Source organism: Rhinatrema bivittatum, chromosome 6 (assembly GCF_901001135.1).
Source record: "Rhinatrema bivittatum chromosome 6, aRhiBiv1.1, whole genome shotgun sequence".
NCBI lineage: Eukaryota > Metazoa > Chordata > Amphibia > Gymnophiona > Rhinatrematidae > Rhinatrema > Rhinatrema bivittatum.
The window spans coordinates 205,441,918-205,465,947 of NC_042620.1; the positions used below are offsets into that span (position 1 = coordinate 205,441,918).

Below are 24,030 nucleotides of genomic sequence, written 5' to 3' on the forward strand. Positions count from 1 at the left end.
ACAGCAGCAGCAGCAATGCCTGGAGGTCTTGTCCACCACAGTAGAGCGCTTGGCAACTCGCCTGGAGTCCGCTTCTGGGCCCGGGGCTGCCGCCTCGCCCCCCCCCGGCGATTCCAATAGCTCCGACTTCTGTGATCCATATGCCTGCTTCACCTCGATTTGCCAGAGAATCCAAGCAGTGCCGAGAATTCCTGAATCACTGCTTCATAAGGTTCTCCCTGCAGGAACAGCAGTTTCCGACAGACCGAGTTAAGAAGTCTTTCATCTTTTCCTTGCTGGATGGTAAAGCCCTGGCCTGGGCATCTCCGCTTTGGGAGCATGGAGACTCCATTCTGGGAGACCTGCCTCGAATCGTCCGGACATTCCGCCAAGTATTTGATGAGCCGGGTCACCAGCCTACTGCCACCTCTGATCTGCTCAACCTCCGCCAAGGCTCACGCATGCTGGCCGACTTCGCAGTACAATTCAGCACTTTGGTGTCCGAACTGGGATGGCGTGAGGACAGCCTACGTGGTATCTTCCTTGAAGGGTTGTCCTCCTGCATTAAAGATGAGTTAGCCACTCCGGAGCTTCCAGATGACCTCGAGGCGTTTATTGAATTGGCAGGTCGGATCGATCAGCGATTTCAGCAGCGCACTAAGGAATTAAAGCCAGTCCGTCGCATGGTTCCCCTGGCTCCATTCTTCTCTCGCCCAGTGGTTACTCCAACAGCTTCTGAGGCTTCGCCGGAACGCAGGGAGGAGCCTATGCAGCTAGGCCGGAGCCATCTGACAGCTGAGGAGAAACAGCGCCGAAGGAGGCTTGGATTGTGTCTCTACTGCGGTAGCAAGGGACACCTGTTGGCTCAATGTCCTGAACGTCTGGGAACTCTCGAGCCTAGGTGTCACAGGGGGGCTGATCCTAGGCTGCATCAATCCTGCTCCTCCATGTACGGTTCCTGTTACATTGCAATTCTCCAGAGGATCCTTAACAACGCTAGCCTTAGTCAACTCTAGTTCTGGCGGGAACTTCATCCCATCCGAGCTAGTTCACCAACTGCAATTACCCGCGATGTCTCGTACACCACCGTTATTGATCTCGTCCATCCAAGGAGACCCTCTCCCGGGACAGATTACTCTTTGCACTGCTCCCGTGACACTTCAAACCGGGGTTCTCCATAAGGAAGAGGTGTCCTTCTTTATCCTCGAGAAATCCATTCATCCCGTGGTCCTAGGGCTTCTTTGGCTACAGAAACATTCACCCACCATTGATTGGAAGACCCTACAGATCACGGCTTGGGGTACTGACTGCTTTTCTACCTGCCTTCAACAAAGACCTCAACCACAGTTGGTGCTCGCTAGCACTACCCTTCAGTTACTTCCTCAGTACAGCAACTACGCCGACGTGTCCTCTAAGGAGGAGGTGGAGACCCTTCCGGAGCATCAGTCCTTCAACTGCGCCATTGACCTGCTACCCAGCACAGTTCTACCCCGTGGACGGGTGTATCCGCTTTCCCTACCCGAGACGCAGGCAATGTCTAAGTACATAAAGGAAAACCTCGACAGGGGCTTTATTCACCCATCTTCCTCTCCAGCGGGTGCAGGTTTCTTCTTTGTAGCCAAGAAGGATGGTTCTCTAAGACCCTGTATAGACTATAGGGGGCTCAACGTGATCACTCGAAGGGATCGTTATCCACTTCTGTTGATTCCTGAACTATTGGACCGTCTCCATGGAGCCAAGGTGTTCTCTAAATTGGACCTTCATGGGGCCTACAATCTTGTCCGAATAAAACCCGGGGACGAGTGGAAAATTGCTTTTAATACGCGTGATGGCCAATACGAATATCCCGTAATGCCATTTGGACTATGCAACGCACCCGCGGTGTTCCAAAATGTAATGAATGAGATCTTCTGGGACATGCTTCATAAAGGGGTAATTGTCTACCTTGATGACGTCCTAATTTATTCCAAGGACCTGAATACGCATCGCTCAGACGTTCGTCGGGTTCTCCAGCGCCTTACAGAACACCGCTTATTTGCAAAATTAGAGAAATGTCTCTTTGAACAAGAGTCCCTGCCTTTTTTGGGCTTCATCATGTCCACCACTGGCTTCTGAATGGACCCAGACAAGTTAACCAGCATCTGGGAGTGACCACTGCCTGTGGGTCTTCATTCACTCCAACACTTCCTTGGCTTCGCCAATTTCTACAGGAATTTAATTCCGCACTACTCTCACATCGTAGCACCCTTGACAGCATTAACTAAGAAAGAGCAAATACTAAGCATTGGCCTGCTGAGGCACTCCATGCCTTTGAAGAATTAAAAAGAGCATTTCTGCAGGAACCTTGTCTTCACCATTCAGATCCAACTCGTCTGTTCATCGTTGAAGTGAATGCCTCTGACTTCGTGGTAGGGGCAATACTCAGCCAACACTCTCCCCAAGGGACCCTTCTCCCCTGCTCCTTCTCTCCTGCTCCTTCTTCTCCTGCAAATTTTCCCCTGAGGAGAGGAATTATGGAATCAGAGACAAAGAACTACTGGCCATCAAAATGGCCTTTGAAGAGTGGTGACAATAGCTTGAAGGGGCGCAGCACCCTGTTAGTTTACACTGATCATAAAAACCTTTAATTCCTCAGTAAGGCTGAACGTCTGAACTCGTGCCAGCCCAGCTGGACACTTTTCTTCAGCCGGTTTCATTTCACTGTACGCTATCGTCCCGCGGCTAAGAACGCACGAGCAGATGCCCTTTCCAGACTACACGAGGCTGAGGATGCACCGGATTTACCTCATTACATCTTGGACCCTGCCAAGGTTCTACTAGCGGCTACCAACACTGTAACTGAAGGAAAGACAGTGGTCCCCCTTCGCCAACGACCAAGGGTATTAGCTTGGGCACATGTCTCCCTTACCGCCGGGCACCCGGGCAGAGCCCGAACCTTGGAGTTATTATCCCAGTATTATTGGTGGCCTCAGATGACCCGGGACGTGAAGTCCTATGTTGATTCCTGCCCGACTTGTGCACAGCAGAAGCCATTGCCCGGTCAGCCCTGGGGACCTCTACAGCCTCTTCCTGCTCCTCAAGAACCTTGGACACATATCTCCACCGATTTCGTGGTCGACTTACCTACCTCATCTGGTAATCATGTGATCTGGGTCGTGATCGACAGGTTCTCTAAAATGGCACATTTTATTCCTCTACCTAAACTACTCTCAGCTCCTGAATTGGTACGACTGTTAACTGCAAAAACTAGTCAGTGACAAATTGTGTAGGAGAATTCACAGCTTCATAGGAATCTAACAGTCCTCCAGTAGTCGGGAGCATGGTGTAACAGAGAATACACTTTTGTCCAGCCTATTGGAGGAGAGTAATAGAAATAATATTCATGTAAATGTACTTCATACCTTGAACACTCATGCAGTTACTTATGGGATAGAGAGCTTAACGGTATCTTTCTCACATAGCTCCCTTCTAAAACAAAAATCTGTTGGGCTGAATATTACATCTATTAGGACATAGCTTTGCAGTTCTACATTTTCAAAGGTATTTTTGTTCTGTTTCCAATCATTATTTGTTTGCCAGTACTTTTTTTGCATCAAGACTGAGGGAAGAAAGGAACTGCCTGACACTTGTATGCAGCTTTTCATAATTTATTAATTTCTTTTTTTTTATAGACCAAAGATGTGCAGAAAGCTATGGATCAGAAGAGGTTTGATGATGCCATCCAGCTGCGAGGGAGGTGAATAACAATAACTGAAAGCTGAAAGTACCTATAAAATGTATGTTTATTCTTGCAGCACTTGTGAGTGACATACTATTCTCTGGATAGGTAGAGGTTTCAATACTGTTAATCCAGCACCTTTCACAAGCCTTAAAATAGTAGGGGGAAAAAAGTGAAACAAATGTGGAGTATAGCAAAACCAGATCAAAACAGTATCAAAAGACAGGTGGGCAGTGCCTCTGCCAGGGGTGAAATGTGGTTACCAAAGCTGATGCTTCACAGAAAGCTCTGAAGCATCAGCTATCACCAATAAGGTTTGGAGGGTATTTCTTGGCAGGCAATTACGGGAATAATAGGCTTGAGCACAGAGACACATTTTGTCTGTTTAATTTCCTTCCATCTTTTTCCAGGAGTTTTGAAAATAACTGGAATATTTACAAGCTCCTCGCTCACCAGAAACCTGGGCAATTCAAGGTAATGATTATGAAATCATGAAACATTACTAATCATTGCCAGCTATTGCTTGTAGTCTACTCCCTCCTCTATATCAGAGTTTTCTACTTCTTAGCCAGCCTGGCTTGAATGATGGGAGTGCTGGTTGTTTAATATTTCATTATTCCTTATCTTCCAGTCCAGATACATGGATGTCCATCATCCAGCAGATAGAGACAGAGATTAACAGGCTTGCTGATGTCACTGTACGTAGGCTCCAGTGCTGACCACAGCCTGCCAGTATTTTCTGTCTCCAGCAGATGGAAGTCAGGCATCTTGTGCTCTTAGGTCTGGTTAGTCTGAGGTGAAAAACTGTGCTCCCTCCCTCCCTCAATTGAACATTGGCTTAGACCACTTAGACCAGAGGACTTTGAAGGGTCTGGGTTTGGGCTCCAGAGTTGTTCCTTGTTGCCCAGCTTCCTTATCCCTTTCCCCACACCCTTTCTTCTTATCTATCCAAACCTCCTCTTAATAAAAAGAAGAAGAGAAAGAAGCATCTTAGGTTGCTTATGTTCCTCTGCATTGTTTTTTTATTTGGATAAAGTTTAAATAAGAAAAAAAAAAAAGAGTTCTATTCAGAGAGCTGGGGGTTTTCCTTTGGGAAAGTCTGAGTTGTTTTGGTCTGCCATGGTGACTAAATAAGTGAATGGAATATGTTGGCTCCTGGAGAGTGCGGGAAAACATCCAGTCTTTGTACAAGATGTGAAGTCCGCAGGTAGATGGGAAGAGGTCTGAGATGCCTCGGCTATGCGAGGAGGGGAGATAGCTGCACCAAGGGGAAACGCATCAGCAGGGTCTGTGGTAACTGCTGGTAGGGTGCCTGATTTTGGAACTCCCCAACTGGTTGTTCAGCGGGGGGAGGCAGCTCAGTGAGTACGCCTCAGGTGCCTCCTGGTCTGGATACTTCTTCATTTTCATGGATATAATTTTTCCAGGGATTGCAATTCTTTCTACAAGTGCAGTCCTGAGCCCTGTCCAAAGCTCCAACGTCAGAGTCACAGGTGGAAACCTTGCCTGGACCTACTGGTAAGCTCTGAAGACTGGAGGATGGCTAATGTAACCCCAATATTTAAAAAGGGCTCCAGGGTGATCCGGGAAACTACAGACCAGATAGCCTGTCTTCAGTGCCAGGAAAAATAGTGTAAAGTGGTCTAAAGATCAAAATCACAGCACATATAGAAAGACATGGTTTAATGGAACAAAGTCAGCATGGCTTTACCCAAGGCAAGTTTTGCCTCACAAATCTGCTTCACTTTTTTTGAAGGAGTTAGTAAACATGTAGATATAGGTGAAATGGTAGATGTAGTGTATTTGGATTTTCAGAAGGCTTTTGACAAAGATCCTCATGAGAGGCTTCTAAGAAAAGTAAAATGTCATGGGATAGGTGGCGATGGGTTTTACTCGAATAAGTGAGCTTTTGAAAATTTCTACAATATATGCCATTGAATTGTTCATAGGATTTACTCACGTAAGTGCACTTTAGTAAATGGCTTTTGAAAGTTACTACAATAGTATGTTACATATACATGCATAACTCCTTTGAAAATTACCTCCTATATCTCTAGTTAAATAGTTATTTAAAAGATTGAATTGTATACATTTTTTTTCAGGATCCTAGTTGCCTTTTATTATTGCAACGTAGTTAATGCATGGCAAATATAAATCACTGGTTAATACGTGAACATTAAAAGTCTTTATTGTAGATAAAGTTCTTGATTTATGTGTACCACTGATATGACTGTATCTACAATAAAGACTTTTTATGTTGACGTTTTGACCAGTGATTTATATTTGCCAAGCATTAACTATGTTGCATTTGCCATATATGTGTGTGCTACTTATTCCGACCTTCCTGTGTGCTATTGCCTTTTATTATTCACACACAAGAACTCGAAAAAACAGTAACCCGGGAAAGTTATGTCCAAGCACAATAAAGAAAATTCCTGGTATTTATTGCCTCTTTTATCTCCCTTTGATTGCTTATCTTCCCCCTTATTTATTTCTTTATATGAATTAGATTGGATAATTACAATTTATTTTTTCTTTTCTTGTTGTAATGGTTCTTTTGTTTTTTATTTTTGGATTAGAATTGTAAAGTATCCAATTATTTTTTCTATTTGCAAACATTTTTTGTGTTTGTTAATTTAAAAATCTATAAAAAAAGAATTTAAAAAAAAAAAGAAAATTCCTGGTAAAATTCAATAAAATTGTGAAAATATAAATTTGTAAGACAGTTGTATGGGCAACCAAATAATAAATTAAGGCTGCCTGAATAAACTTATGGTCCATTGCTGATATAATATTTTTGTATATTTTATAATTCTACATTTAAAAGTGTAGTGTGACCATTCTGTGTAGAACTTGAAAAAATTCCAAACAATAACAGTACTTATCTCAGTCTTTGATTGTCACCCCGACATGGAACCATATTTTGTCATAAACTGCATCAGGGGGTACTGCACATCAATCAAATAGTTCTACCTGCTGGGCATAACTCATGCATCTGGACTGGTCTGGATTCAAGGGAAGGAAATCATCAGGTAAGAATACATTTCTCCCTATTGGAGGGCTCCAGTATATTTGTTTTTTGTTCTTATTCAATAAAAAAGAGTAAGGGGGTTATTTTCTAAAGCTAGCGCACATGATAGCTAGATCGGGGAGGTGTCAGGGAGGAGTAGCCACCGGAAGGGGAGGAGTCGGGGCGGCACCGGGGTGGATGCCGTGAAGACAGCGTGGACAGCGAAAAGGTAAGGAGCCTTTTCGCTTCCAATTTCGCACCCAAAAGCTCCACCTTTTATGAAGGCACTGTTGGGTGCGAAAGCCGGCAGCAATCGCACCGCAGAGGTGCGATCGTTGCCAGCTATCATAGGCCCGCCCCCCATTAGCGCGCGATTCAGGGAGCCCTGCGACATAGGAAAATCTAGCCCTAAGTGTCAGAGTTAGGAGGTCTATGCTTGGCTTATCCAGATAGACTGAGTTTGTTATTTTATATTTTAGTTTCACAGTTAATTTCCCTTCAGGGCCTCACAACAGTTCTGAACCCTTTAAGAAACAAAGCCTTGGGATATGGGAAAGAGTGTGTTTCAATTGTATCTTTGAGGTTTCCAGTTAAGTTCAGAATTGGAGTTCCTCAGTGGAGATTCTCTCCAGAAAAGGCATCCCCTGCTAAACACACACCAATAAAAAATGCATCTGCAGTCCACAACTCTGCTGTGAAGGGTGCAGCCACATAACATCCAGTTAACAATGCATATACTTGCTCAGCTATATAGCATCAGTAAAGATTCAGGAGGTGTGGGAGAAGAGAGTAGTACCGGGTGCTGAAAAGCTGCCCTCTTGCTTGCAGTTATGGCTTTTTATCCTGTTGAATTGAGAGGTGTGAGCTGCCTGGTACCTGAGATTGTGCCCGAGTGCAGGTGAGGGGGCAAAGCTTGAGCCTAGGCCCTTAAATCATCAGCATGCCGACTATAGTGAGAAGCCCAGACCAAGCCCTTTCGTGATATTGATTGTTCTCTTGCCCTGTTCTCCATCTTTTCTGACTCTTGTGTTTCTCTTTCCTACAGAGTAACTTCAGCTTGGCAATCCTCAATGTAGGTGCACCAGCGGCAGGCATGAATGCTGCAGTGAGATCAGCAGTGCGAATTGGAATTTCCCAGGGGCATATGGTTTATACGGTGAATGATGGGTTTGAAGGCCTGTCCAAAGGACAGGTAAAGAGATTTGTTATGGGGAGATATCAATTTGCTGTGTACCTATAGAGATGTGTTCTAAGCTGACCAGGATCACTGAAACACAGATAATATAAAGCTAAGAGGGATCTCAGTACTGGAATAACAGGGAGAGCTGCAGGTTAGGATTGGTGTCCAGTGCAAGAATAGCAGGGGGATACTGCAGGCCAAGATTGATATGCATTGGCAGGTGTGTGTGTGTGTGTGTGTATGTGTATGTGTGTGTGTGTGTGTGTGTGTGTTTTACATTCTGTCTCAAGCCTCACAAACCTGCTACTATTTTTTCAGATCCAGGAGGTGAACTGGCATGATGTTGCGGGTTGGATTGGCCGCGGTGGCTCAATGCTGGGAACAAAGCGGTAAGTATTGAAAGGGGAAAGCAGAGGAGTCCCTTGTGGTTTTATTCGGGGAAAATCCACTGTGGCCCCCGGTAGGGGTGCGCTGGCGCTGCTCTTGCTGTGTGATCATTTGTAAAACAGAGGGGTTTTCCATTCCTGCTTTGTCTTCTCAATAATAATGCATCAAGAACATATATCAACTGATCACCTTTTTCACGATTCACTTTCATTTTTCTGATAATGTCACTTTTAGTTTGTTATGTTCTGATCAGAAGAAGGGAGTAACAGCTCCCAGAAGTTAATAAAAAAATATATAAAGTTAGTCCAATAAAAAGATATCACCTTATCTTTTTATGTTAACCTTTATTTCAATGCAGTTCTTTTAGGTCTGTATTTGTGGATATAGTTTTACAAACTCCTTCAATATGATCTAAGGTTTGTGAGACTTAATGTGTTGCTTGGACCGGATATTAGTCTGCGGGGCAGTTTTCATGTACTCTTTAATTCACCAGCTAAATCCCATCCTGGCTCAGAATTAAGAAAAAGATATTACTGTCCCTTGTGAACATGCACGTTGCATTCTACAGAAGCGTGTTGTGTCATTTGCATAGTGAAAAACCTTTTGGGGGTATCTGTTGGTTAGGCTAGTTTAAGTGAGTTGGTGGGCTTAGCATCATGGATATTTGTCTCCTTTACTAACAGGTCGATACAGTAACGTGCAGTTAAAGATTGCCCGTCTGTAACGTGCTGGGAGCGCACAATACAGACGAGTAAGGCGATCCAGCAATACAGTCTCCAGTTTCACGCGTCCTTAGCGCTTCCTAAAATAGACTCATAACCCTTTCCGCACCCAGCATGTAAATGAACGAAAAAGCTGTATAATGAAGGAATTAGCTATTCCCCTCCGATACTGTAACGGGCGCTGATACTATCTCCTCAGTAACCCGCTGTTTTGCCGCGGCCTTAACGTGTTAGTTTACCGCCTCCCCCTAGTAGGAGTTAGTGTGGTGTAGTGTAAAAAACATTGCTTACCCGCCCTGGTCCCGTCCGGTCTCCGGTGTAGCCCCAGTCTGGTCTCCTGCAGCCCGTCCGGTCCCCTCCTCCCGAAGCAAAAAAAAACAAAAAACGAAAAAGTAGCAAGGCTCGGGCCTGCTACGGCAGTCCCTTCTCCCTTCCTCCCGATTTCGCACGGGCATCCATCCAGGCAGAGGGAGCTGACGGCGAAACGACCTCCGGCTCTCTCTGCCTGGATGAACGCACGGCCCCCGCCGGAATGGATGCCCGTGCGATTTTGGCGCTCATGCCATGAGCGCCAAAATCGCACGGCCATTCATCCAGGCAGAGGGAACCGGTGGCGAAAACGGCCCACGGTTCCCTCTGCCTGGATGAATGCACGGCCACCGGCAGTGAAGGAATGGCCGTGCGATTTCAGCGCTGAAGGCAGTCACTGCCGGTGACTGTCTTCACCGGCTTTCGCCGCCGGCTCCCTCCGACTGAATTAATGCGCGCCTGTGCGACCCGGCCTCGTTTGAACACGCGCCCACCCGCCCCCCGGATCCCGCTGCCGCGCCCACCCAATCGAACACGCGCCTACCCGCCCGCGGCCTCGATTGAACACCCGGCTCCCGCCGCCGGCCGCCTGGACCCACGCCGCTGCCTGGATGACCGCATGAAAGTGACAGGTATTTAAAAATTTATTTTTTTTATAACACTCAGGTTTTTACATATTTTTGGTTTTTTGTTTTTTTTTTACACTTCCTGGTGCCTGTCATTTCAAATGTCAATTGAAATGACATTTGAAATGACAGGTACCAGCGCACCCAGGTTACTGTATAGGCGCTGTATTAAGCGCCTATACAGTAAAATGGGTTACGCGGGCATAACCCTTCCCTAACGCTTTAAAGCCGCGGCATGCATTTGCATGCGATTAGAAGAGAGTATCAGGCGCTAAGTCAAGAGAACTGTGCGTGCAGGGAGGAAGAGTGCGCCTGACACTGCCGCACTGTTTCTACCGCGGCCTTACTGTATCGACCTGTATGTTCATCAGATCAATATCAGTAACACAATGCAGTGGCTGGTAGACCAGGTTATAATGAATATGGAAACTGAATTCCCCATATCCTCTGGAAGTGATTCCGGCACATTGACAGGATAGTGTATGGTGTTTGTTGCTTTTGCTGCTGCTGTCTGTACTGTAACTGTTCTGTGGTGGCAGAGTGTATTAGATAATTAGTTCCTTATCATTCCCTAGATCAGACCAGTTGCATGCATATTTCTCCCCTACTAACAGTTGGAGACAAAGAAGAAAAGCTTTACTGTACGCCTGGTACTTAAGACAGTGTTCCACCTTCAGTCATTCAGTATTCTCTCTCCAGCAGATGGTAGAGGTGCAAACCTTGCAATCAAGAGAAAAAAGAAACTTGCTCGGGGGTGCTAGGCCCAATTGAGGAACCATCCCCCTGGGTAGAGTAATGTGAGCAGGGGGTTGTGGCTCTTGAATGGCTTTGGTGTTGAGGGGTAATATGAAAACCAGGAGACTGGTTCCCTCTTTTTCTCCACTCTGCTTTCTTCTCTCTCCCTGAAGACTTCATCTCCCTTGGTCAGATAAGCGGCAGAAAAGTACAACTTTATTTGGCCTTTATCTTGGTGTGAGTTGTGCCTTTAAGACTTGGAACAAAAAAAGCCAGGACCTGTCAGCTCAGCTGGATGTGCAGCACTCAAGAAGGATAGAGAGAGCTATATATCTTGCAATTGAGACCAAAGGTCAGGTGGGAGGGACCGCAATGCTGTGCCTGGAGCTTCAGTGTATTTCCCGCTGGGATGAGTGCAGCCAGGAGGCCAACAATGGCAGTGACCACTGAGCACTAGAAGCACTGCAAGGCATGTAGGGATAAGTGTGTGCGAGTGAGATCCTCAGGCCTATGCAGGTTCTGCATCGAAGGTGGAGAGGGAAGCCCAGGGGCTGTAAATGCTGGGACTCAGGGGAGAAAGACAGCACAAACAGCTGTGCTGCTCTGCCCTGCAGCACAGGAACTGCGGCCATTTTGGAAGCTGGTCCCTCGGTACAGGAAAAGTTGGTGGAGGGGGTTACTTCTCCTCCACCGTTGTCCCCTGCAGTACAGACTTCAGACAGTGCTCAGGAAGGATCAGAAGAAGGCAAAGACTCCTCTGGAGAAGAATCAGAAACAAGAGAGACTTTCTCCAAAGAATTTGTGCTGTTAATGCACAAGGCTTTTTTGGCGAAGAAAGGAGCAGTGAGAAAGCAACCTCTCCTCAAGGGACTTTCGCAGCCAGCTAAAGAGCAGAAGACATCCTCTCAGGAGGGTTCTGGAGGTCCATCTCATCCTTCTGGGAAAAAGCAGCTACCTCATTGGAAATTGGATGAGCCAGCAGGTTCTAGCTGGGGGGGGGGGGGGGGAGAGATCCCTTACCAGAACTCCTGGAGGAAGAGGGGAGAGATCCCCGTGGCAGAAGCGGTAACACCAAGGTTGTCTGACTTTTCCGTAAGGAGGAGTTTTTCTCCATGATTACTAAGGTCCTGAAGGAACTTGAGATTAAAGAGGTTCAGGAAAGAACTGAGCATGGGGGCCAAAATCCCATCATGGAAGAACTTAGAGGTCCAGCTAAGGCTTTTCCCTTCCACCAAACAGTTAAGAATCTAGAGGCCAATATTCAATAGACCATATAGTAGACAAGTTATCCAGCAAAAATTAGCCGGATAACTTGTCCCATACAGTATATTCTTTGGGATAAGCATCCTGCTGAATATAAAAGTTTTCCAGCTACATGTAGCGCTAGGTTAAGCACACATGTTAAGCTTATGCTTCCAGCAGTACTTCTAACTGGGTAGCTAGAGGCAGCACTGGAAACATAAGCTTAACATATGCTTATGCTTCCAGCACTACCTCTCTTAGAGCAGCGCTAGAGGTGCCAAGAGCAAACCAGAGGGTCCCTTGCTTCCAGCAATAAAAAAAGAAGGTATCTGGGGGGATGGGAAGGGTCTGGGGAAGAGGGTAGGATCTGCGCCATTTATCATCCTTGTGGGAGGGAAGGGCGAGGGGAAGGCTGCTTTTTCAATTTATAAAAAACTAGGACAAAGAACCTCTGCTCCATTAAAAGGTTTTGTGGGGTGAGGAGAGCATGGCCCAACAGGGCCTTTGTAAGATATTTTGGAGGTGAGAGGCATATTTTAAAGATATATAGTTAAGTAGCACATTATCCGGACACACAAGGCTGGATAACTTTAGACCTATAGCCGCTTTTTTATCTAGCTATAATTTAGCTGGATATTTATTTATTGGTTTTATATACGATCGTTCGGCATAGCCATCACAACGGTGGACAGAGCAGTGCAACAATCGATATGGATTAATTAAATTAAAGAACCGGTAAGAAGTAACATATTAAAACATTAAAAAATTGTACGTCGGAATAAGAAATACATTCGAATCTTAATGTTGCAACCTCGAGGCCTTGCATTCTGTTGTGTTGAATGGCCTCGAAGGCCTTGCATTCTGTTACACTCTGGTGTTTTAGTGTGCCCTTGGGCCTCAGCCCGACCCCAGACGCACCTAGGGCCGACACGAGGGTTGACAGCGTATTCCAGCATGACTGGCGGGCTACCCTCCACCAGGCCTGCAAGCTCCCACGGCCAACAACAAGAAGATGTTGGAATGTGAATGGTCCTCCGACCATTCCGAGCCCTTTCGGACCTACTGCATGGAACAGCATGGAGCAGCAGGCCTGGCCTGAGGTTGAGGGCAGGAGCTGAACTGAGAACTGGAACCAGACTAGAACAGTAGACAGGAACTGTAGAAAACTTGGACACTGGAACCAGGCAAGAACCACAGCAAGACTCGGGTACTGGAACCAGGCAGGAACTGTAGCAAGACTCGGGTACTGGCACCAGGCAGGAGCTGTAGCAAGACTCGGGTACTGGAACCGGTGGGGATGCAACGGCATCACAGACGAGGGCTAGTACGAAGATATCACAGAAGACACATTGCACGGTCTCTCAGGGTGCCCTACTCAGCCCACCCGCGGGACTGAGTCGCGGACCACCCTGTCCCACTGCACGCCCTACACAGCCCGAAGGCTGGTCACGGACCACGAGGAGAGCGGGACATGAGCAGGGAAGATCCAGGTGAGGAGGAACTCCGATGTCGGGACCAATGACATCCGAAGCTCCGACGGCTGGCAGGAACAGAAGCTCCAGAGCGCAGGGACGGATCCCACCTGTTGGCCACTCCAAGGCCCAGCAGGTCAGAAGGCCAGGAGCACATTTGAAGACGCAGGGAAGAACATCCGGGAAGGCAGGAACATCAGGACGTAGAAGATCATGGCAGGATATCAGGATGCCTGGACGAGACATCTGGACAGGGACCTCAGGCACGAAGACAAGACTTGATATGGCGAAACAACTCCATGGAAAAGACAAGAAGGCCTGATGGAGCTGTGGCAGACAGGAGCCTCCAGAAAAAATATGCTCTGATGCAAGGCAATGAACAGACTGATGGACAGCCCTTTATAGGGCTAAAGCAGGAAGTCCACCTTAAGGTGGGGCCAGCACACTTCCTGTGCCTGGCCCTTTAAATCTGACAGAGGCGCAGGCCGGTGCCTAAGAAGCAAGCAGGAAGCTGTGCAGGACCGCGGACAGTGGCCTGCACCGATGTAGAGATGCCGAGAAGGCAGGGCTGGCCTGAATGCAGGCCCTGACATCAGCAGCGGCTCCAGCCGCTGCAAGGAGCCCCGGGGGCAGCTCCAGCCACTGGACCAGCCTGGGGATGCGGCCTTAGCGCCGCAAAGATGCCGGTGACGTCGGGGGCAGTCTCGGCCCGCAGTGAGGGGCAGGAAGGCCGCGGTTCCAACCGCGGGGAAGAAGAAGATCCAGGGCGGCCTCTGGGCCGCGTGGGGCAACCGACAGACCGCGGCTCCAGCCGCACAAGAGGCCCGACGGCGGCGTCCTGCCATGTCGGGTGAAGAAGGGCAGCATGGGTGAGTAGTTCTGCTCGCGGGGGGGGGCCCCCGCGGGCAGCAGGTCATAACACTTAATATAAAAATACAATCGTCGATCATAAAAGCGGCATCTTAAAATTACAAAGAGCACAACTATCAGTAAAATAATAACAAGAGCATCAATATGAGTAAAACGCAGGATTAAACGTTAAAATGACTGAAGCTTCTAGGGGGTATTTAAAATAGTGTGAGTAGTTTGTTAGGTATCTTGGTATGCTATTGTGAAGAGCTGAATATGCCTGTTTGCCATTTAGACGGATAACTTTTGAGTTATCCATCTAAATGCTTTTGAATATGGAACTCCTAGTATTTAGAGCGTGGGATACCCCTGAGGCTGGATTGAAGATTGGCAGAGTGATGGCAAAGCTTTATCAATTGCCGGAAGAAGCACTGGAGCTTCTAGAGCTGCCTAAGGTGGATGCTTTAGTCTCAGCAAGAAAACTACCATTCCGGTTGCAGGTTCAGCAGCACCAAAGAATACCCAGCATTACAAAATGGAGCTGCAATTTAAAAAGATGTTTGAGGTCTCAGACTTGGGCATATGTGCAACAGTTTGCAGTAGTTTCAAGGTACGGACCTGTTAGCGCTTGGTTTAGCAGCTTCAAGTTGAGAGGACAGGAGCTTCTCCTTCATCTAAGCAAGCAGAATGTTTGGAGGCTGGTATAGCCTTTATAGTGGATGCTTTGTATGACTTGCTTTGTACTTTGATCAGGATATCAGGTGTTTTGGCCAGGAAATTCCTATGGTTACACAGTTGGATGGCAGATATCAGGTCCAAGTCACAGCTCGGTATCCTTCTCTTCAAAGACAAGTTTCTATTTGGTGAAGGTCTGGAGCAGCTGGTGATGCACTAGGGTACTGCAAGGGGCATAAATTGCCTGAGGATAAGCCCAAAGAAAATAGGAATATTTTTCTGGGTAGACAAAGATACCAGGAGACCTGGTGCTAACTGCCAGGTAGAGGTTCTCTTCACAGTGACAGGTGTCTAGCAAGCTGCCGTCCTTTTGGGGAATCCATAAGCTCGCCCGAGAAAACTCCAGTTCTAGTTTCGGAAGTGTTAAAGGAGTTCGGAGGAGGTCATCAGAGGGCGGTTGGCTCTCTTTTATGAGGAGTGGGCCAAGGTAACAACAGACCAATGGGTCCTGACAGTCATAGGAGATTTATACACCTTAGAATTTGCGCGCTCAGTGCGCAAAGCCTTTGTGGTCTCCTCTTGTGTTTCCAACGGCAAGAAAACCTCCATCCATGCCACACTAGAGTGGCTCTGAAAGCTGGATGTGGTAGTTCTCATGCCCCAAGGGGAGTGGGGACAGGGCACATGTTCCATATACTTTGTAGTTACAAAGAAAGAAAGCACCTATTGGCCCATCCTAGATCTAAAAAAGATGAATGTGTCCCTGCTGGTGCCTCGTTCTGAATGGAGTGACTCTGCATTCAGTCATCGTAGTGGACAGAAAAGGAGAGTTCTGGGAATCCCTTGATCTCACAAAGGAGTATCTGCATATTTCCATCCACAAGGAGCATCATAAATTTCTTCGTTTTGTGGTATTGGGGAGCATTTTCAATTCTGAGCCCTTGCAATTGGTTTGCAACAGCACCTCACACAGTCACCAAGGTGATGGTAGTTGTGGCTGTGGCCCGGAACATCCTTATCTAGATGACTGGCTTATTTGGGTGAAGTCATGAGATCTTTGCCACTAGTTGGTTCAAAGTGTGATGCAGAGGTTACAATCCCTAGGCTGAGTTGTGAATCTGGTGAAGTACCAGAGGGCACATTTCGAAACTAAAGTGGGCAGGGTGTTTCTCACAATGGAGAAGTTGTTGAAGTTGCAAGCACAAATCCAGAAGTTGTTATGGTTCCAGGTGTTCAGAATCTAGGATTACTTGCAGGTCCTTGGTTCTATGGTAACTATCCTAGATCTAGTTACATGGGCATTCACGCATATGCGTACGCTCCAGAAGGCACTCTTGTCGCACTGGAATCCTCAGTTGGAGGATTTTGAGCTCCCATTCTGAGACCTCCCCAGCTGGACTTGATGGCATTGGGGAAAAATGCCAAGGCTCAATGGTACTTCAGTCACAGATGAGAGTTGGGAGCAGAGGGTCTTGATGCTTTTGCTCAACCATGGCCTCATGGAATTCTGCTGTATGTGTTTCCTCCTTAGCCTCTGGTAGGCGGAGTTCTAAGGCATATTGAAGCTCATTGTGGGAAGGTGATTCTGGTGACTCTGGAATGGCCGTGGTGGCTGAGGTTTGCAGATCTGGTAAATCCGATGTTGGATGGGCCTCTGAGGCTCAGGCATCTTCCCAGCTGCTTCATCAGGGTCCAATTTTCTTGGAACAGGCAGATCGCTTTTATCTCACAACCTGGCTTTTGGGCAGCAGTGGTTGAGGTTGAAGGATATTTGTAGGAAGTCATTTTGACTTTGCTTCAGGCAAGGAGAGCTTCGACTTCCTTGGCTTATATCCGGGTTTGAAAGATGTTTGAGTTGTGGTGTCTTGAGGCAGAGGTTCCTCCGCTTCACACCTCTGCTTCTCAAATACTTTCCTTTTTGCAGAGGGCACTACAAAAGGATCTGGCTTTGAAGACTCTGAAGGTGCAAGTGGTGGCCTTGAGCTGCTTCAAATAGAGTCCAGAAATCTTCCTTGGCTTCACATCGTCCAGATGTGAGTTTCTTTAAGAGCACGAAGCACTTGTGACCCAGGTAAGATGGGTGGTTGTCTCGTGGAGCATTCATTTGGTTTTGTGGGTTCCATGTGGTCCACCCTTTGAGAAAAGCATCATTGAAAGACCTCACGTTAAATGTGGTCTTTTTGGTGGTGATCCGTTCAGGTAGGCATATTTCTGAACCACAAGCATTATCTTGTAGAGACCCTTTTTTTCAATTTTCAGAGACTGGGGTATCTCTGCATACATTTCCTTCTTTTTTGCCAAAAGTGGTATCTCCATTTCATCTAAGTCACATGGAGGAGTTATCTGCCTTTGGGAATTTGGAGTTTTCTTCTCCACATACTCAGGAATTTCATTTGTTGGATGTGCATCATATCCTTTTGCGCTATTTAAAGGTCATCAACAGTTTTTGTAGGTCGGATTATTTGTATTTCCTTTTCAGTGGAAGAAGTAAGCGGAATAAGGATTCAAAAGTGACCATTTCGTGGTTGTTAAAAGAAGCTATTGCTGCCACTTACATATGTAAAGAACTCTTGGTTCCTGAGGGCCTAAGGGCTCATTCCACTAAGGTGCAAGCTGCATCCTGGGCTGAATGTCAGCTGGTATCACCACAGGAGATCTGTCAGGCAGTGACTTGTCCTTTGCTGTACACCTTTTTGCCAAGCATTACAGGCTGGATTTTCAGGCTCCAGATTCAGCTGGTTTTGGAGAGAGTGTCTTATGAGCGGGTTTTTTACATTCCTGCCCAATTTAGGAGAGCTTGGGGCATCCCCTGCATCTGGGCTGATCTGAGGTATAATAAGGAAAGGAAAATTGGTTCTTACCTGCTAATTTTCATTCCTAGAGTCCCATAGATCAGTCCAGAGCCCCGCCCTGGATATGAAGACTGCTCAGTTCTGTGTGTAAATAGGTCAGATGTTGCCTTGTTTATGATGTTTCAAAATTCCTCTATAGACTGATGGCCTCCAGTTGGGAGCTTATCTTTCCCCTGCTCGGTCGGGAGTGGGGATAGTTATGGTTATCATAGTTTTTTGCCTAGGTACAGTGTATATTGAGTGACTGCAGGTGACATACTGTCTTAAGTACCATGGGTACAGTAAAGCTTTTCTTTTCTATCACTATCTGCTGGTAGAGGAGAAAAATCCATGCATCTGGACTGATCTATGGAACTCTAGGAACAAAAACTAGTAGGTAAGAACTAATTTTCCTTTACTTTTTATACTGCCTTAAGATGTATAGTATCTAGCTTTTTCAGTCAGGTTACCTTACATATATTGAAAATTGGGAGCCTCAGCTGCTTTAAACAGAGCAGTGCTATCCCTGCTGTTTAAAGCAGGTTAAGGAACTCTTTGATACTTTCTATATTTACAACATTAGGAGGGTAATTTTCAAAGTTTTATATGTGGGTAAACAGCTGTTACCCATATAAAAAGTCCTGCTGAAAACTGGCTGCCTCCCTACCTGTCACTACCGGTAAAGGTACCCACATCAAAAAAAAGGGTGGGGAAGGAGCAGGGTTAGGTTGGAGGAGGGAAAGAATGCACAGGGCTTTCATTTTGAAAACCCAAATGCTTACAATCCACTGGTACATTTGCATCTGCTTTAATGTGTGGGGTTCCTCTTTGAAAATGTGCTTGCAGTCCCCTGGATACAAATGCAAGCCCCATGTTTAATTTAAAACTTGATCCCTAAAGACACTGTAAGAATCTGCCTTCTGATCAGTTAACGTCTGACCCTGGAGAGGCAATCACTATCACTGGGATAGTCTCCACAGACACAGAATAAACAAAGTGGGGAAGGAAGCAGGAACGTTCTCTGAGCTGTCATTTTGGTTTTTCAGAACTCTGCCCAAGACCTGCATGCCGAAGATCGTAGAGACCATCCGCAAGTTTAAAATTCAAGCGCTACTTGTCATTGGGGGCTTTGAGGTAGGCTAGAGCTCTCCAGCTCAATACATATGGATGTTTGCAGGAGTTTAAACTGTTATTTTTTTCCTTTTTTTAAATTCTCTGAAGGGCTCTTTTTACTTAGTTCCTTCTAGCTTTTATCAGGGAACCATCAACAGCCTCCTGTGTTTAAAGCATCAGTGCTACCTTGATTTTTCAGAATAATATCCCTCTCTCCATATGCCTTAGAACACAGACTACTGATCATCTTAGCAGCTACCCTTCTTAAGGTGTGGTCATCAACCTATATAGAACCATATATATAGCCTTACTGAAATCCAAGTATAGTACATCTAGCATGCTCTCCTGATCCAATTCTGTGGTCATGCAATTATGGGAATTGATCAGATTTGTCTGACAAAACTTACATTTGGTAAAAAAAAAAAAAAACATGCTGCCTCGAATCATCTTCTAATCTAGTGGATTACAGAAACTGCACTATCTTATTTTTAGCAGAAATTCCATTCATTTACCTACCACAGAAATCAGACTAATTGGCCTGTAGTTCCCAGCCTTCTCCTTACTTCCATATCTGTGAAGAGGAACAACTTTCATCTGTTTCCAGTCCTCCAAACTACTCCCAACTCTAAAGAAGCATTGAATAAGTCAGACAGTGGAACCTCCAGAACTTCTGTTTGTTTATTTATTTTTTATTTATTTAAAATCTTAGAATCCACAACTTCCAGGTTATCAGTGTTCACATTCTTTTAAAACCCTTGGGTGTATCCCATCTGGCCCCATTGCTTTATCTACTTTAAGTTTAACTAGCTCCTCGCAAACACAGTTTTCTGAAAATGTATCTCACTTCTCATCCTGTGTCCATTTTCTGTGGTCCTACTTTTGGCCCTTCCTCAGTGAACATCAAATAGAAATTTTTTTAAAGCAATTCTGCTTTCTCCTTTTCAGTCTCTACATATTCTTCCCCCTCACCTCTGAATCTCCTAGTAGCACTTTATTCTTCCTCCTATGACTAACATATCTAATAAACGGTCATGTTGCCCATCCCATTTTTCTATATGGTTTATTTTTTTTCTTACATTTGCACCTTCACTCTCCTTACTACTTTTCCAGTTTCTCTTACATTCTCCAGATATTGTTACCTATGTTCCCCTTTCTGTAATCTCTTGTAGTGTGAGTGCTAACCTTTCCTTTCTTATTTTTTCAATTACTACTTTAGAAAAATATAGTGGCCTCTATTTTTCCTCTTTCCTCTATTTACTTTCCTAACAAAAAGAATAGTGCTCTTAAAATATCTCCTTACCCAAAAATATGTGTGTATGTAGGCCAACATGCAAATACATACAGGGGTAGATTTTAAAAAATTGCGCGATCGCGTACTTTTGTTCGCGCACCAGGCGCGAACAAAAGTATGCTGGATTTTATAAGTTACGCGCGTAGCCTTTAAAATCCGGGGTCGGCACGCACAAGGGGGTGCACATTTGTGCAACCTGCGCGCGCCGAGCCCAGCGCGCACTGCCTGTTCCCTCGCCCTCCCCCCACCTTCCCCTCCCTTCCCCTACCTAACCCACCCCCCCGGCCCTATCTAAACCCCCCCCCCCTACCTTTGTCGGCAAAGTTACGCCTGCTTTCAGCAGGCGTAACTGCGCGCACCGGCCGGCAGCCCCGCTCCAGAGGCCTCGACCACGCCCCCGGGCCGGCGCCACGCCCCCGGGCCCGCCCCCGAAACGCCGTGGCACGCCCCTGAAACGCCGCATCGTTTCGGGAACGCCCCCGACACGCCCCTCCCTGCCCCTTTTCCAAAGCCCTGGGACTTACGCGTGCCCCGGGGCTTTACGCGCACCAGCGGCCTATGCAAAATAGGCCGCTGGCACGTGAGGGCCCTGCGCGCGTAAATCCTTCTGGATTTACGCGCGCAGGGCCCTCACGTGCACGCGTAAATCCTTCTGGATTTACGCGTGCAGGCCTTTTAAAATCCACCCCACAATGCATTGAAATCAAATACTTTACCCACCTATTTTTAAAATATACGTGCATGTATTTTACATGTGAATCGCTTGAGTCAGTATTTACCTGCATCAATGTATTTTAAAACATACGTATGAGTGAAATTAGTAGTTTAACTAATTGGTCCACCAGTTTGCCAAATTCTTCTCCAAATCATCAAGATGTTGCTAGTTCTTGAGCCTGAACTTCCCCCAGCTCACCCAGATCTCCCACACAGTCAGTACTACACATTTATTATCATTTGAACAAGATAATTAGCAGAAGTGAAAATATGCGAGTAAGCTGGAAAATATACATGGGTAAGTGTTTTTTAAAATAACTTTTGTACGTTACTGTTGGCCCTGCCCAGGAAATCCCTAGACCTCCCATTTTTTACACACATATACATATGTGCATGAAAGTGAAAATATGTGTGTATTTTGGACTTCTGTAAAATATGGACTACGCAAGTGGCGGCTACTTCCATGCGTATTTGCTAATTTTTATGCATGTAATGTTTTGAGAATTCACCTGCAAGAATTCTTGTTTGTAGTCCTGTTTACTTGCTCACTTGTTGCATCAAAGTATGAAGTGGCTTATCTTATTCAATCACACTGCAGTATGTATTTATAAGCCCTTTTTTAAAAAGGGGGATCATGTTAGACAGTCAAAAACTAAATGGAAATTTGAAAAAGGTTATAAACAAACATGGACTGATGAGAAATTTATAATAACAAATGTTTAAAACAAGGGGCAGAAAACAGTGTACATAATACAAGATTATCATTACTGAAGGTCAACCCTCGACAGGATAGAATATACTGCATTGATAGGTTCTAAAGTTAAAAGGGAGAGGTAGGAACAAGCAGTGTTTGGCAGGTGGCCTGAAAAGTTTAATTTAACAGTTGGATAAATGCATCAGAGAGTTAAGACATTTGATTTGAAAAAAGGCCTTGTATCATAAAAAAGAAAAAAAAATGAATGAAGTTCCTTACCTAGTAATGTCTCTGAGGATATTTCCTCAAAATACCAGGTCTAATTTCACAATACAGTTAGCAAGGTCGTTGGACCTACAGGGACCATGGGAAGTAGGGCTGATGGAAATACAGTACCCGCAAACATGGGATAATATTAAAGAAGATCATAAGTACATTGTCACCTCGGGAGGAAGAAGCATGGAGCACCACTTTGTTGTATGAAGAGGGCATTGCACAACCATTCAAAGTTTAGTGGACCAAATGAACCATGACATGAATAGTCTTTTTAAGTCCATTCCACCTCAAATCTTTTACGACTCCAATACCCAAAGAATCAAATTAAAATCAGAGGACAACACAGTAATTTCCACAGAGGGCGATTTAAGAACCATTTTGGGGCTAGAAACTAAAATGAACTCAGCGCTCGCTGTTTCCAACAGATATCATGGGTGGGTTTAATACCCTGTACTTGTACACAGATATTGTAGAGTACCAGTTGGTGGGAGACCATTTTGTGCCGCTACTTTGCTGTGTTTCTGCAAAGGGGGTTAAGGACAAGTTTATTACCTTCACTTATAATAAGCCGCATTATGTCCCTGCGAACAAACAGCACATCTACATCATCACGTTTGAAATAAAGAAAGACCAGAAGCAACATATTGCATTTCGTTATGGGAGGGTGATCCTTAAGCTAGACCTGTGACCCCAGAAAGCTGTTTTTAAAATGGTTGTGGTTAAAGACTATAGTGACCCCAGCACATACAGAAATAATTATGCAGCACGTGCTGGGCATGGGTTTCAGGGTATTATGGGACTCTGGTCACGTATGGTGCGGGGTAGATGGTGTGTTTCATAGTCTCTTTAGAAAAGCAATACCGCTTTTGAGAAAGGGGTTTAAAGATTGTTAAACTGCACGTGAAAAGTACAGCAAAAAATATCACCAAAGATGTTATGGGCCATGTCAGAACAGATGTTCTGAATAAAATGAATGACAACAGCACAGACAGGATCAGGACTAGAGATGATTGGAAGAGCTGATAAAAGAAAGAGAATCAATCGCAGGGACTTCCTGGACCTTTTAAAAGAAAGAAGCCCAAATGTGGCACGTCTCAGAAGCCTAACCGCAAGTCTAAAAAATAAAACCACTCTAGCAGTAAGCAGGATATATTCTGAAGCACTATGGCATTTGTACACCAGAGATCAGAAGAATATGTGAAAATGGAACTAGATCTGTTTCAACCAGCCCCCACTCAAACCAGCATCAAAAAAAGTATTTACATGGAAATTCCACTATTATCTATCTCAACAGAAATGGTCCCTATAGATTTTTATATAGCCAGACATGGTGAGGATTATCTGAATTTACACAACAAGTTGCAAGTAGCTAACCTGTAAAATTGTGAAAGAAGTTGGGACAGAACTCGACATGGGACCAAAGAACCACTCGTGAACTATGCGGTGGCCTCTATGTTTAGCCAGCTGGGTGTCCCTCTCGGAAACTGACTCATTAGTCAGAGCAACAACTGCTACCCTTATAGAGCCCTCACAGGTGAAGGTCTTCTCAAAACACAGTTTACAAGAGGTCTATTTTATAAAGACAAAGCCCAGTTAGAGGGGAGCCTTCTGATTCTGTGGAGGACACACTCGTAAGGCCAGAGACTTGGCAGGCAAAGGAGAGAGAATCCAGTACAGTCCCCAGTGACCATTCTCCAGATTGAGACTATAACTGAAGTGAGGGAGGAAGTGGGGAAGGAGACGTTCCCTTTAAAACCAGAGAGCCCTCACTTTCCATCTCATTCTCAGTTAGTTCAACACAGATGCCGGATGGCATGCAAGTGAAAGAGGGCGAGCATTGTAATCCTCCTCTGCATCCTGGACAGGACAAACCACTTGATGAGGTGGGGAAAAAAGAGGGACTACCCTGAGAACAGAGAAGTCCCCTGGAATTATTGATAAGTTTTCATCCCAACTACATCATCCCATTTAATTATCAATAACCTAGCTCTCAATGAGGTGTTCGCCTCCTCTCCTTTCGGTATCCTGAGCACTCACTCCAAGGAGGAGGAGAATTACCAGACAACTCCGGCTCACATTAGTGATATGCCATTAAAGAGAAATGGCATGCCAAGAGGAAGAGCCGGAATTCCATCCGAGAGAGAGAAGCAGGAAGGAGGGGGCCAGAAAAAGATGCAGAAAACTAGGCAGTCAGTCAGTGGAAAACA

The 24,030-nt window shown here is 45.6% G+C and overlaps 1 protein-coding gene across 4 annotated transcripts in view; it reads left to right on the forward strand.

Annotated features, from left to right (window-relative positions):
* PFKL (phosphofructokinase, liver type) overlaps nucleotides 1-24,030 on the forward strand; it is a 236,743-nt gene that overhangs the window by 148,037 nt on the left and 64,676 nt on the right. For 3 of the 4 annotated variants that reach the window (XM_029606470.1, XM_029606471.1, XM_029606473.1), the window contains 6 exons: nucleotides 3,651-3,715; nucleotides 4,108-4,171; nucleotides 6,640-6,729; nucleotides 7,753-7,899; nucleotides 8,206-8,276; nucleotides 18,782-18,869. In XM_029606470.1, coding sequence (XP_029462330.1) covers nucleotides 3,651-3,715; nucleotides 4,108-4,171; nucleotides 6,640-6,729; nucleotides 7,753-7,899; nucleotides 8,206-8,276; nucleotides 18,782-18,869 — 525 coding nt within the window. The remainder of the gene's footprint in view (nucleotides 1-3,650; nucleotides 3,716-4,107; nucleotides 4,172-6,639; nucleotides 6,730-7,752; nucleotides 7,900-8,205; nucleotides 8,277-18,781; nucleotides 18,870-24,030) is intronic. The other variant, XM_029606472.1, reaches the window with a different exon arrangement.